Genomic DNA, 15,245 nt, shown 5'->3' with positions numbered 1-15,245 from the left:
CAATTTTGTGCACGGTTGACAAAGAAGACAATGGGACAAAGTTGGATTTGACAGATGTAAGAAAATTGCTTTGTTTTGTTCTTCTCTTTGATTCTTCTACACCAGGTTTCTAACTGGTTTGGTAACAAGAGGATCCGGTATAAGAAGAACATTGGCAAGTTTCAGGAGGAGGCCAATCTTTATGCAGCAAAGACAGCTGTGACAGCAACCCAGGCAGCAGCTGCTGCTGTCAACAGTCAAGACAACTCTCCTACAACACCCAACTCAGGTAGGACTTAAAAATATTGTTGAAAAAACAGCCAATGAATTACTGGACTTAATTGATTTTGGTCTGAAAGTAGTTTCATTTTATTCATTGGGCTCTGAAATGCATAGTCTCAGAGGTGCAAGGTACTGAGATGTGTAAGCTTTCATGAAACATCAGTTTTGTCAACTCCCACATGATGATAATGTTGGGTGTACATTTTATTTAACATTTACATGGGGAAAACCACGGAGGAGCTCCAAAACTAAAACCCAAGTTGTACTTAGCTGTAGTTTTCCTTTAACCACTGAATACCACTTAACTTGTTTACTGTTTTTATCTTCTCTGTGTATACTAGTGAAATGATATTCACTAATGGCATGTGGAACTGGCATGATTTCTCTTCTCTTTACTAAGGCTTCCAAATGAAAGATGAGGATTTCCAGCTGGATGCTGATGACAGCAAAAATTCCCTGTTAACCAGCATGTTCACTGGTACTGTCCCTTTACAAAGAGAACATAATGCATGTCCCGCTCGTGTAACACTAATCTGTGCCCCTGGTCCATGGTCATGAGTTATTCAGGGCATGTGCACAGAAGCTGTAAAAAATGAAATCACCATTGGTGGCAGCAAATATTATATATGGACTTCTGTACAATCATATTAGCGTACATCATTCATTTGCTTTGTATAGAAATAACATTTTAAGCATATTTACACATTTGTTAACACAACAAACACAAGGTGAGTCGCTCAAGCAGGAAGGTTCTTCACTTTCTGCTTCGGTACTCACTTCTCACTTTCTCCCGTGTTTCCTCTGGCCCACCTGTCAATTTGAGGATACCCAAAAGGGCACAGTGCCATGTGTGAGCATCATATTTTTCACCACACTACAAGACCATCCAGGATGTTGAAAATATATTTGCATTTGTCTTTCAAAGGTGCCTTTAAACACTATTCCTCTGTCCTTTCTCCAGGTGGATACCATACACCATGCTATCAGTCAGACAGGATACAGTGATGGCATCAGCGTAAGTACAAGTAACCATAGTAACGCATTTCTGTGCTGCAAAATTGATACGATGATGATGTGACAATGACAGTGGTGATGATGATGATAATGGCATATGCTGATGGGTGCTTGAAGTAGTTGTCAAAAGCAAGAAAAAAACAGCCCGTTCTCAGTCCAAATATGTAAGAAAACCTGCAGCTTGGTCAGTGGGCCAATGCTTCAAGCTATGAGGGCGGCTGTGGCTCAGGAGGTAGAGCGGTCATCCACCGAGCAGGAAGTCAGTGGTTTGGCCCCTGGCCTCGGCAGTCCACATGCTGAAGTATCCTTGGCCAAGATACTGAACCCCAAAACCCCTGATGCTGTGCCATCAGTGTGTGAATTCATATGTACGTCGCTTTGGATAGAAGCCCCTGCCAAATGACTCATTGTAATTGTAATGATGCTGCAGAGCACATGCAAAACTGATGCTAGAGGGGTATGTAGAGCATCATAGTTTGAAGGTTACGGCCACTTACCAAACTGCCATATTTGACAAGTTAAGAGTGAGAACATGATGGAAAAAATTGTTTATAGAGTAGTGGAGTATTTGTGTACACATTCAGACTAACTCAATCACTATTCTCAGTGAAGTGGTATACAGTGAAATAATGGCATAGAGTATTGATGCTACTATAATAAAAAAGAGATAAATCAACAAGACACCCAACCCTCCACTCTGACAAGAACTGCTCCTTTTATTTTCATTTCTGCCTCATTTCTTATCACCCAATAACTAAGCTGAAATGTCAGCAGACATAACACAGCGTTAAGAAAAGCGTGAAATCACATGATTTGATGCACACGGACGGCATGGTGTCATTTTGGTTTTACTGAGTGCCCTGTCTTGCCTTGGGCAGTAGAGACAATATGCCAACCTCTAGCAGTTTCAAGTTCGTTGTTTGGCTTTCTTTTCCTGCCATTGGCACTAACAACTTCTGATTTAGGCCAGGAATGAAACACAGCCTACACACCGATTCATATTTTGTAGCTAAAGCAGGGGAGGGATGGAAAGAAGAGAACAGCTCAGGGCTTGTCTAGTTGATCACAGGAGCACAACATTTGGGGACCAAGTCAGAGAGGAGTGCTCAGGAGTAGAAGTGTAAGTAGGACCTTATACTAGATCCTGCACACAGATGAACTCAGAGGAATCACAGAGCTCGGAGATGACTGTCTCACTGTCTCAATGAAAAGAGTTGCGGTTTTAGCAGCTCTCCTTCTCCCTCCCGTCTGGCATCTCAGAATGACTCATATTATGTAAGACTCACTTTGTGAGATTGGCAGCCAATCAAAACACAAATAACGACCTGTGACTATGACACTATGGCAGAACTGGCAGACCTTCCCTCAGTTGATGTATATCACACTTGTGGCCTAAACAACCATTGGTCTATATTTTAGCTATTCTGTCTGTTAAAATCCCAGAATCACTCAGTTCACAATTAAGCGCCTGCCTCGACAAGAAGCCACAGCAGCTTTAGACCTGGTTGGTAATAACTGCCTACAGTAACTTGCTGCTTTTAATATGTTTCAGAAACAGTGGAACAAAATGTTCATTACAATCCTGGAATTCATGTCATTCTACAAAACAGGGTTGTACAATGACATGAAAGCTGTAGGCCCTTTATATCACACACAAAATTAAACAACCTGCCTACCGTGCTGTGCCAAAAAGCAAACTCATGTGGTCATTAATCAATGATTGATTGACTGATTGATCAATTTAGTAAGTAAATGTCAGTACATTCAATTGGCTATCGACATTTTTGATAAGAACATCAAATGACTCTGTATAATGTGAAAAGTATGGTTCATAATAACAATCCTAAATTGAAGGCTGCAGTTCTTCTCAGCTCTACGAAGCATTTTAGTCTCATTTAGCTCAATATTTTGGTTTTCCAGGGCTCTCATCAACCTGGTTTCCAGCAGCACTCAGCACTCTGATAAAGCCACTCTACACTACTTGCACAGCACCAAACAGCAGACAGACAAAGCCAGAGACCAGCTGATGCATACTGCAGCTAAAGAGACAGATATTTTTTGAAGGAGTTGGTGGAGACCAAAACAGAGCTAATACTTTGAACATGACAAGTTAATAATATGAGCTTTATCTCTCTGCCAGGTTGATGGGGACTGACATGGTGCCCCAAGGCTTTCTTCAGAGACTTCCCCTAATGAGGGGCCAGCGAGTACACATTCTGATACCTCAAACTGACCTATCCAACCTCAGCACAGGGTTATTATGGACTACAACCTTTAACTGTAACTCAATCAAACTCCACCAACTAAATGCCCAGCTGAACCAGTCAACAAGCTCAACTATGACAGCGTTTACAAGTTGGACATTTCACAACCAGTGTTCTCCGAATGGATCAGAGGACACTGATGAAACTCAGCTGAGGGCGTACCCAGACTAGAAAACATTGATTTTTCTAATTTAGGATGAAGTACTCAAGTGAGAAGCTCACTTACCTCACCTCCTCTGGTGTGTCCTTCTGCATTTTGTTTGATGCATTGAGCTGCTCCACTCTGTCTGAACTGAGATGGCACAGCAAATCAGGATACATGATTCTGTTTGATTTTCTGGTGAAATGCCTAACTCCAAAACAATTGATGTGATGGAATTTGCTAGCAGATTCTCCAAATTCATTTTACAAAATGTTAATAGTGTTGCACCCTAAAAAACACTAAAAGATGCCTAAAAATCTGTCAATCTACAATGACATAAAAGTGAACAAAATTATTTTCCAGCTTGAAACATCCCCATCAAGCCTCTTCATTACTCCATTACTTCATTACTACTCTTCTATACACATTTTCATCAAGTCTCTCTCTATTTACATTTTTTTACAGCTGAAGATATTTTTCTATTCCATTTCTGTATTTTTCTTCTTGTCAGAAAATCCCATGTGCAGATCCAAACCAACAATGAATGTATCTACTAAAAAGTGTGCGTGTCTAAAGCCTGATATATCTTATTTCTCTGTGCCATAGAGCTCCATTGTTGTACTATTAAAAAAAAAAAGCCTAGTAACAAAATTTTGAGTTTGGGAAATCTCAAAGAATGGATGAATAACTTTAGCATTTCTAACCCAAAGATTTCACCAGGCGCGTCTCTGTGACGTCACGTCTGCAATGCATTGTAATGTTTTTTTTGTAATGTTTTGTCCTCCATGCGGCTGCAAACCCCACTGGGCCGTTTCAGAGCGTTTTTTCCTGATTTGGTTTTCTTGATTTGTGCTTCTACCATGGGTAAGTAGGCTATGTAGTCAAACGGTTTATGTTTTTGTCTGTTTTAATTGCATTTATTATTGATTTCTGTTGTTTCATTCTGAAATTTTACTAAATTCTCTACAAGGTTCCTGTGTCTGACTTCCTGTCACGCTTGATCTGCTCTGTGCAGATTGATGCGTTGTCCATCAAAAACAAACTCAGCGCACATTCTCCAGAGAGCAGAGTAGAGGTACACTTCTGGGATGCCTCTGAAACTGAGACAGAATGCACCTGGTGGAATTGCAAGCATTGACTAGAATGGCAGCAATCTAATGCTGCACTGAATGATACAAGAAATACATAAAATCAAATTAAAATCTAATGTCCTTTGTCATTTGAAATGTGTGTTTCTGCTCTGCCTTGGTCAGTCATGGATGGAAGAAACGCCCTCCTACAGCTATTCTTCAATGCAATGACTCATTTGCTTTGAAAGAAATTAGTTATCCTGTTTAGACTCCAGTGCTCGACCCATCTCTCGACACAAAGGCTACATTTAACCGTGTTCATGTCATACAGCAGTGGAAAACGTTGGAAAGATTATTGTGATTCAATTGATGTAAACCATTTCAAGATGAAGTCTCATAGTAATCTTCTGATTGATAACAGCCAAACAAACTGACAAAAACGGTCTGGTTACATTGGCAAAAGTCCAGATGATCCAGTCCAGTAAAATATTAAGTCCTAAACACTATTAGAAGCTGTTTTATCATCTCAAATTAGCTGGTGATGTGCTAATCTTCTGTGTCTTTTCCATTATAACTCCAGTTGACATGAAGGCAATATGCTGGTCTCAAAATGGCTGCTGCACTCATACTTTTTAATTGACACCTCACATAACCAAACAGGATCTTCCATGTCATGTCCACAGCCAACAATAGCCAATGTTTTCCTCGTTCTCTTCTTTTGTATAAAAATGGAGCCAAACGCAACTCATTTGGCAGATGACTGGCACTTTGAATAGCCAGAAAACGGGGATATGCTGCTTCAGTGAGTAATTTACAAGAGACCAAAACCATGCATGTACTCTAAATAGTCCAAGAACAGCTTTAAATGTACTTTGGGTCTGTGTTGGATAGGCATTTTAGGCTAACTTTACAAGAATTTATGAAACTTGAAATGGACCTAAATTTCTCACTTAATGGTTTAATAATCTCTCTCTCTCTCTCTCTCTCTCTCTCTCTCTCTCTCTCTCTCTCTCCTGCTAAAGCTGCCCCATAGTTCTGAGTTTCTTTTTTATGACTGATGTACAGTCTGATCTGACCATGCAATAAGCTTACCTTAACCTTAACCTTTAGACACACACACACACACGCACACGCACACGCACACACACACACACACACACAGTAGTTTACTTAAAGTCAACCTACATACACTATCCATACGCCAATACTTAATGCTGTACTAAATATCACACCAACATATTTTACTGTTTTCCTTTGTTTGAATAATTCTTGAAAAAAAAAGAAAAAAGAAAAAAAAAGTGTCCAGCTGTTTTGGGACATTATCATGCCTTTTTTAAAAATAAAAACAAAACAGTATATTTTTGAGGTGTTTTTAAAGATTTACATTTTTTCTAGGAACAATAAGATAAGACTTTATTGATCCCACACCGGGGAAATTAAGTCATCAATAGGGTTGGAGCTAAGAACCACAGACAAGTGGGGTATTTAGAGATGGGCAAATACATTATTGTTTTGTGACGTTCTATATGTATTTTTTGACCATACTAAAAGTATTGAATAACAACTGTAAATCCCCACTATGTCACAGTCTCACAAAATGTCAGTTCCTGCAATCTGACAAAAAGTGATGTTAAACTAAGACACAGGCTGAGGGCTGAAATTCAGCCACTTCAGGAAACTTAAAGAGAAGTTCTAGTTTATTAAAACTAGTCTTCTTTTTAAATTTTGGTAATCCTGCCTATCAGTAATAATAATATTGTACTCACCAAGTTAGTTGCTGAGATCTGGGTATGCAGCAACATCAAATTAAGATACAGAGTGTTCATTATGGAACTTCATTCAGGCTTATACGTGTGGAAGTGGCTGCTTTTATTGTGCAATCATGTTTTGTTTCTGTGGTTTAATATCATTAGTTTATTAAACTGTTGTAAATACTGAGAAACATTTTGAATGTTGCTTTTTTTTCTTTCTTCTCGTTTTTTTTTTTTTTTTTTTTTTTTTTAGTTTTTGTACCTCTTTCATGCATATATGAACTGAACCCTGTAACTACACATGTATATTCAGCCTGTTTGAGTGATGCTGTCTTTTTTTCCTTTAATTTGGTTTTTATTGTATATCATTTGACAAATATTTGTGGCTGTATTCAAGTAAGTATTCAAGTCAATATATTGTCTCTTTTTAAATTCTATCATATGGAGAACTTTATAACCAAACAGAGACCTCTGTGTTAGTCAGTATGTATTTTCAAACATAAAATAAACTTTTGCTTAAATGCTCTGCCTACATTTATTATGTCTCAAAAAGGGTAAAAATGGTAAAAACATTAATGACTTACTTGCATTCTTACACGTTTTGCCATATTCATGCAAATGTTTTAAAGCTCTACCATTAAATACATAATTCAAACACCTCAACAATTATGTGTAAGTACTATCAAGACATTTCTGTCCTCACAGCAAAGTTCAGTTGTTTGAAAAGCTTGAAAAGAGAAAGACTTTTCAAAAACTTGTATGGGAACATTGTTTGACCCCTCAGTAACAAAGTGATGGGGCCCTTTGTGGTGGCCAGGAATGAATTTCAGGATGGAGGGGGTCCAGGGGAGGTTGAATTATTTTTGGAAATTTTATATTTATTTTTTTAAGTGATGATTTAATGTATTCTATAAGGTATACAGATATAAACCTAATTCCAAAACAGTAGGGACGCTGTGTAAAACGTAAATAAAAACAGAATGCAATCATTTTCAAATGAACTGTGTTCTCAAGCTTAGTAGTAATATCCTTTAGACAAGCATGTGTTCACAAAGTGGTGAACCACCAAGCATGTACGGCCAGAAACCAGATTACATGTCCTCCCTCCTCAGTTGACGGTTAATCCTTTACCTGAGTTACATATGCATGAAGAAATTTGATCAGAAAAATGTGTACATTTGTAATAAAGCAATTCTGACCGCTAGGCAATTCTGTTTTTCCTAACCTCATAAATTCTAACATAAGTCTGGTTTTCAGGCTAATTTTATTATACATTCACAAAGTTCATCACAAACTTCTTTTAAATAGACTGAGGAATCACATTGGGCTGCTGAGAACTGTCTTTCACTGGTTTCCATCTCATCTGTCTGGTAGAGTTCTGTGTTGCAACTGATAATGACTTCTGCAAAACCTCCAAAATAACCTGTGGGGGCCCCCAAGGATTGGGTGCTTCCCAGGACCAGTAGGAGAGAATGTATTACACCCATTTTAAAGTCCTTGCATTGGTTCATATTGATTTTACATTTTCTTTACTTGTTTTTAAAGTACTTCATGTATTTATACATATACTATGTCTCACATGGTCACCGTGTATGAACCAGTATGGCCTCTCAGGTCCTCTGGCACAAGTCTGTCAATTTAAAGTGTTGTGTTATGTTTGTCTGTTATGTTTTTATTTTGTTTTGTCCGTTTTTGTTCTCATTTCCCTAATCTACCAAGCTGTATATTTGAATGTCTCGTTTGCGTTTGTCCTTGCTATCCAGCCCATTTGTAAACTGTACCTCTACCTGATCTGTGGAGCTTAGATTCCCTGCCTACCCCTTGTCAGATAAGTTTGCCCGTTCTGCCCAATTGCCTGGTTTTGATCCTTGCCTGTTTTCTCAACTTCTGGACGCTGTACGTTGAGTTTACCTGCCTGTCTTGAGTCATTCTTATCTGCTTCACTCACTTACAGTCATCACAGCTTTGTTCTTCTATCCACTGGTGTTGTCAACTCTGTTTTGATTGTGGTAAAAGGAAAGAAAAGGCAGATGAAAAAAAAAGGGAGAAAAAGCAGGATGAAATTTCTTGCCTGAACAGCCAGTCTGACATCTCGCCTAGGGTCTGCTCCATGGTTCTTGTACCAATCTTCCCAAAACAAATACCCACAAACCATCCCAATTATACAACTGCTGCTAGCCGAGGGACCTGGTGTGTGCCTCCTTGAAATATTGCAAATATTTGCTGGTTAATGTGATTGTTAAATGATCTGTTGTACCCTCAAGCAAATCATTTTTCTCCCACCTCCTTCAAGGAAACAGCAGCTAGGCCACCACCCGTATGTAGAGTCCATATTAACTATACACATAGTGCTCATAGGTGCAGTAGGATGGCGCTGGTTTGATGTGTGGGCCATTCTGAGCTCTGAAACAGCAGCTGATAATGGCTCACAGTCAACATCTGTAGGTGAGGTTAGACCTCACTGCCCTCCATTCGGGATATTTTTCACATGTGCTGCATCCATACAGAATCCTGAATTATGCCATCTTTCCCAGTTCATCTTTGTTGCACCCTCGGAGTCCAACCCCCATTTTTTCTTAAAGGTCTTACTGCTTGCCCTATGACCCTCTGTGCTCCTATTCCATACCCCTGTGCTCTACAAAGAATACTGTCATTATTATTATTATTATTTACAATCTTCTAGGACCCTGAGGAGGGCAAGAACAATTGCAGCTGATCCCTCCCACGCCGGACACAGTCTTTTCCAGACACTCCCCTCCTGCAGAACGCTGCGGTCCATCAGGACCAGGACCACACGCCACAAGAACAGTTTCTTCCCCTGCATAGTCAGTCTCCTGAACAGACAGACAGACAGACAGACAGACAGACAGACAGACAGACAGACACACACACACACACACACACACACACACACACACACACACACACACACACACCATCTACCTCAACTCCCCCCCACACCATGTAAACACTTGCACTTTTTAAAGTTGGGGCATGTCTATTTTACTGTAGCATGTCTTTTTTATTGTCTTTGATGTAATCAGGCATGCCCTATCCATAATTATTTATTCATTATGATATTTATTATCGGTTCCTAACAAGACCAGCCTTCATTTTACGAAGTCAAATTCCTTGTTTTTCTTGTGGAAACTTCGCAATAATAAACCTTCTGATTCTGATTCTGATTTGGCATGTGATGCTGTTAGGGTGGGCAGTCTGCCTCCCCTCTCCTTGTGTTTCTGTTTTCCTTTTTCCCTGTGTGTTGTCTGTCTCTCCCTGTCTGTGGGTGGATGTGTCACAGGTCACGCCTACTCCTCATCCCCTGAGCACACCTGAGCAGTATTTAAACCCGTGTTCTACGCCCAGTATTTGTCGATTCATCCCTTGTGAAAAGTGGTAACAGTCTCAGAATTTGGTGTGTGTTCAGCTGCTTACCTGCCTTACTGACCCTTTGTGTCTCACCTGCATCAGATTAATGTCCAACCTTGCTGGCTATGTGTAAATTTGTTAGTCTTGAGTACAAGCCTTGACTCTTTAGTGTCCTACCTTGGAAAAAACATGACAGATGGTTGGTGTTGATGAATATGGTTGGTATCCATAGGGCTGTGGTGGTACATCTGCCAAACAACAACAACAACAACAACAACAACAACAACAACAACAACAACAACAAAAAACAAAGTGGGGACACACTTATCTAACTCTGTTTAAATAAAAGTATGTATTGGCATTTCAGGATCATTTTGTGTCAGAAATAGTCAAACTAAATATTTTCATACTTTCATTACTTTGCCATATGCTGGTTTTAACTCACTCCCAGATCTGCAACATTTGTCCAAATTGGCCAGAGAACTCAATATTGATTGCAGAATTTCTGTTTAATTCATCCAAATATAGTCAGTGTTGTCATCTGCATGTAGTGGTATTTGACATAATGACTGATGATGCCCAATGGAAGAATGTATTAAGAAAACAAAATAGGAAAATGCCTCTTTGGGTTCTCTTTTATTGATAAAGTATTTATAATACAAAATCACCTAACCTGAATACTTTTTTTCCCAACAAGCATAATGAAACCAATCAAGCAGGACACAAGAGTGACACAAAAATTCCTTAAGTCTGATCACACAGATCAGGAGAAAAGTGCCAATATTTTAGTACATCTATGTGGGAGTGTTTTGCAAGAAGATCTGAGATAAGAAGTTGTCATATAACTTTACATGGAATAGACACAACTCTTTTCCCCGGAAGTGTGTTGAAGCTCTGAATTAAGAGTCCCTCAAGGCATTCTGGGTTACATTTACTCTGAAAATGGTTTGCAACTACCCAGTCAAAAACTCACAAAACTAGCCTGTGGCAAAACATGGCATGAGTCTCAGCAGGAGCATATCTCTGCTGCAGCATCAAAACGATGTAGGTCTGCAGGGAGACACTGCCGCAAACTGGCAAAGTGCCACCTCTGTTCATGTCTGTCTGAGCCCAGCAGTAAACAATTTGTCTAAGATCTTTCATGTCAAGTAAATTCTCCAGTGAGTCAGCCCTCCAACCAGCAGGAGCTGAGAGGGAGAGAGTGGATTGCAGTGCTGACCTGTCACAAACCCCCAGCTGCCTCAGGTTATGCTGATGTAAGTGAAGAAGCCCATGTTTCATTTTCAGAGTTGCTTGGTACTGTGTCCCAGGGGAGGACACACGAGACCATGGTCAGGGTGCAGGAGGATTAGATGTTTGTCAAGATTCAACAATTATAAGCCGTATGTGAGAGTCACCACTACAATGTCCCTGAAATCTGTTTTTGCTAATTATGGTTTATTTTCTGTGGGTGTGTGATTTTGGATATACATACACAGCACAGCTGTCTGCACACAGCTAGAGTGAGTCCAGCAGGTCAAAGAAGCAGGAAGTGAGTCTGTAAACTGTGATGTTACAACAGTGTAATAACGTTAGTAATTTTAACTATTCACCCTCACTTCCAAACAAATCTGACAACCCAAAGGTTTGTTTCCAACCTGTTTCCAGACTGATAGTCCGACTGCGTGTGTCATAGTCTTGTTTATCTTGTAAGCAATGTCACCATACTCTCAGATCTCAGCATTTAACTTTGTAAGAACAACGTTATAATTACTGACAGGAATGATGGGTAAACCTACAAAAATAAGGCTCAAATTGTAGTACAGTGGATTATCATTAAATTAAAATCTTGTATCTCCATTTTAAGGGATTTTCTTAAAGGTGTGCAGTTAATGAAGCGCTCACATTGTGGAGGAAAATTTTAACCAAAAACACAAGTATTGCGATCATCTCACAATGAATGTGAACCTGAGTCTGTATAGTGACCAGGAAAAATGAGAAATCACATTTATAGGGAGTAATTGCGGATTAAGCTTCAAGCCACATATACCACTGCTGACTCCACAACACATGAACAAGCACAGTCATTAATAATACCAGCTGCAGGATGGTAAATCTGCCACGGATCTCCATGGACCTGAAATGCCTCCATAAATCTGGGATATTAGTAATATTTCAAATGTCCATGTCAGGATTGTCAGGCTAGATGACATTTGTGTTGATTCATCAAAATTCTAAGTCTGTGTACTCTTTTTTTCTTTGAATTTCACACTTGCAATGTGAATTTCCCCCCATTTGTGAATTTCCCCCCATTGTGGGATAAATAAAGTCTATCTTCTCTTATCTTATGAAACTCTTCTAAATGAGTAAATCAGTAGGTTTTTGGAGTTTGAACGAGGGAGAGTGAAAGAAAGGGTCACTGACATGAAGATTTGTTTTTGTTTGTGATACTGATGTCTCATTTATTTTATTATTAAAAGAAAAGTCTGTTTTGATGAAATGTTGAACTATTTTCTATATCTTACTGCTTTTGTGTGGAATTTCAATACCTAATATCAGCTGTCACAGCATTGGAAGTAGAGAGTTTTTCACATTTTAAAAGCCTTACTAAACAAATTAAACCTATTTGCTGAAGATTTTGGAAATGGTTTTAGATCTGAACAAGTGTGGTGAATACATTAGTGAGGAGTAAATCTTTTCAGGTTTTCTGTATGTAATTTAATAATTTAATTTTAAATTCCTATGGCATACCTGTTATAAAATGTAGCTAAATTTTTAATTGCAATATATACACATGCATAACAGCACACCATGAGTATAAATTGTCTGTTTGGTTCATGTAATTTTTTACATTTTAGATTTTCCCAAAGTCAAACATATTCCCATCCCGAATCAGAACCATCTGAAAATCCAACCAGGCCTTTACATTGTATATTGTCCAAAGTCAATAATGATGATTTTTTTTTATTTTTATTATTTTTTGATTATTTTATACATGACAGTTATGGAGTATATGACAGACATCCATGTTTTGCTCTTGACTTTGGAGTTAAAGACAACGGCAGTTGCAATTATTGAAATAACAGCTAGGATGCCTTGGGGCAAAAATAAGCTGATGGGCCCCTCTTAACCCATGAGTACCTCCTGTGTTCAATGTGCAATACTACCTGTTAGTTGGAAAAAGGCAAGCTTATAGACCTCTGTAACCTGCTCCTCATCTCTGCTTAAGGTTGGAGGCTCCAAGCCACATTAGCTGGTATCATATCACACCTGCATCTCCAACTGAACTGTTGGTGGTTGAGCTGCATTGAGGATAATGTGTAGGCACCAAGAAGGAAAAAGAATGCATGGAATAAAAAAAGATAACATCCATGGTTCTGCTGCTATATTTTGATCCTTTAATCAATGTTAATGTTAAAGGACTGTGATACTACATTAATGGAGAACTCTTATAAATAATAAAAATAATTACAATATAAAAAATAATATCACTACTGATTTCTAGATGAGGTGTTAACATGGTGGCAAGTCACTGTACACATATCCTTCACAGTCTTTTTACTGCACTGTACAACCCTTAGATTGTATCTACCTGTCACCCCAGGTCCGGTTCTTGGTCCTGACTGGTGGAGACATTAGGTTGGTGATAGAGGAGCAGAGGCTATGAGAAGGAGAGTGGTTGTGGAGCAGGTTGGTAAGGTAGGAGGCAGCCTGGTTATGAAGGGCTTTGTGAGAGAAGAGAAGCACTTTGAATTGGATGCTCTGTGAGACAAGGAGCCAGTGGAAGTTCTGGAGGACAGCAGTGATGTGTTCATGGGAGCAGAAGTGGGTGAGCAGATGACCAGCAAATGTCTGGATGTATTGGAGTTTATTTAGGAGTTTGGATGATATGCCATAAAGAATGCTGTTCCACTAACCAATTCTGGGTGTGATGAAGGCATGGATCAAATATTTCAGCAGCAGAGAAGGAGAGTGATGGGCAGAGACAACCTATGTTTTTAGGTGGTAAAAGGCAGTTCTGGTGATTTGATTGTTGTGGCGTTTGAGGGAGAGGTTTATGTCTAAAATAACTCATAGGTTGTGGATATGTGGGGAGGGAGACAGAGTGGGGTTGTCGATGATGTGGCAGAAGTCCTGAGTGGTTTTGGTGAGGGATTTGGGAGTGACGGTGATCATGTCTGATTTATCACAGTTACTTAGTTTGAGGAAACTGGTTGACATCCATGATTTAATTTCAATGAGGCAGTTGGTCAGAGTGGAGTGACTTGTAGTGGTGATGGATTCAGTGGAAATGTAGAGAATCAGGATCAGAATCAGAATCAGAATCAGAAAAAGCTTTATTGCCATGTACGCTTTTACACATACTAGGAATTTTTTCTGGTGAAATTGGTGCATGACACATCTATCAAAGTAAGAGCATAAGAATATAACAATTTAAATATATATACACAAGTCTGTTTTTGTTGTTGCTATTACCGGAAACACAGTTCTGTTTTTCAGAAAGAAGTCCAAGTTGAGCGTTAATGTAACGCATAGAGTTATATTTATATCAGTCAATGTGACAGAATGAGTCCGAGGTGGAATGTGAAGATTGTCAGGGGGGGTTCCGGGCCTTGTTGGTAAGGCTGACAGCAGACGGGAAAAAACTGTTCTTGTGGCGTGAGGTTTTGGTCCTGATGGACCGCAGCCACCTGCCAGAGGGGAGTGGCTCAAAGAGTTTGTGTCCGGGGTGAGAGGGATCAGCCACAATCTTTTCTGCACGCCTCAGGGTCCTAGAGGCATACAGGTCCTGAAGAGATGGGAGATTGCAGCCAATCACCTTCTCTGCAGACCGAATGACACGCTGCAGTCTGCCCTTGTCCTTGGCGGTGGCAGCAGCGTACCAGACAGTGATGGAGGAGGTGAGGATGGACTCAATGATGGCTGTGTAGAAGTGCACCATCATTGTCTTTGGCAGGCTGAATTTCTTCAGCTGCCGTAGGAAGTACATCCTCTGCTGTGCTTTCCTGATGAGGGAGCTGATGTTCGGCTCCCACTTGAGGTCCTGGGAGATGATAGTTCCCAGGAAGCGGAAAGACTCCATAGTGTCAATAGTGGAGTCACAGAGGGTGATGGGGGCTGGTGAGGCTGAGTTCTTCCTGTAGTCCACAACCATCTCCACTGTCTTTAGAGCATTGAGCTCCAGGTTGTTCTGATTGCACCAGGTCACCAGATGGTCAACCTCCCACCTGTAGGCGGACTCGTCGCCATCAGAGATGAGTCCGATGAGGGTGGTGTCGTCCGCAAACTTCAGGAGCTTGACAGACTGGTGACTGGAGGTGCAGCTGTTCGTGTACAGGGAGAAGAGCAGAGGAGAAAGAACACAGCCCTGGGGGGATCCGGTGCTGATGGTCTT

The 15,245-nt window shown here is 40.0% G+C and overlaps 1 protein-coding gene across 4 annotated transcripts in view; it reads left to right on the top strand.

The window, feature by feature from the left end:
• Positions 1-6,023, top strand: part of LOC143338460 (pre-B-cell leukemia transcription factor 1-like) — a 37,792-nt gene extending 31,769 nt beyond the window's left edge. For 2 of the 4 annotated variants that reach the window (XM_076758852.1, XM_076758850.1), the window contains 2 exons: positions 106-268; positions 662-929. In XM_076758852.1, coding sequence (XP_076614967.1) covers positions 106-268; positions 662-819 — 321 coding nt within the window. In that variant the 3' untranslated portion in view covers positions 820-929. Of the gene's footprint in view, positions 1-105; positions 269-661; positions 930-1,222; positions 1,277-3,415 lie in introns of those variants that run through there. The other 2 variants (XM_076758853.1, XM_076758854.1) reach the window with 2 other exon arrangements.
• The last annotated feature ends 9,222 nt before the right edge of the window (positions 6,024-15,245 follow it).

This window comes from Chaetodon auriga, chromosome 19, assembly GCF_051107435.1.
Source record: "Chaetodon auriga isolate fChaAug3 chromosome 19, fChaAug3.hap1, whole genome shotgun sequence".
In the NCBI taxonomy this organism is placed as follows: domain Eukaryota; kingdom Metazoa; phylum Chordata; class Actinopteri; order Chaetodontiformes; family Chaetodontidae; genus Chaetodon; species Chaetodon auriga.
Note: the sequence above shows the minus strand (reverse complement) of the source record. Positions and strands in the feature narration are given on the sequence as shown.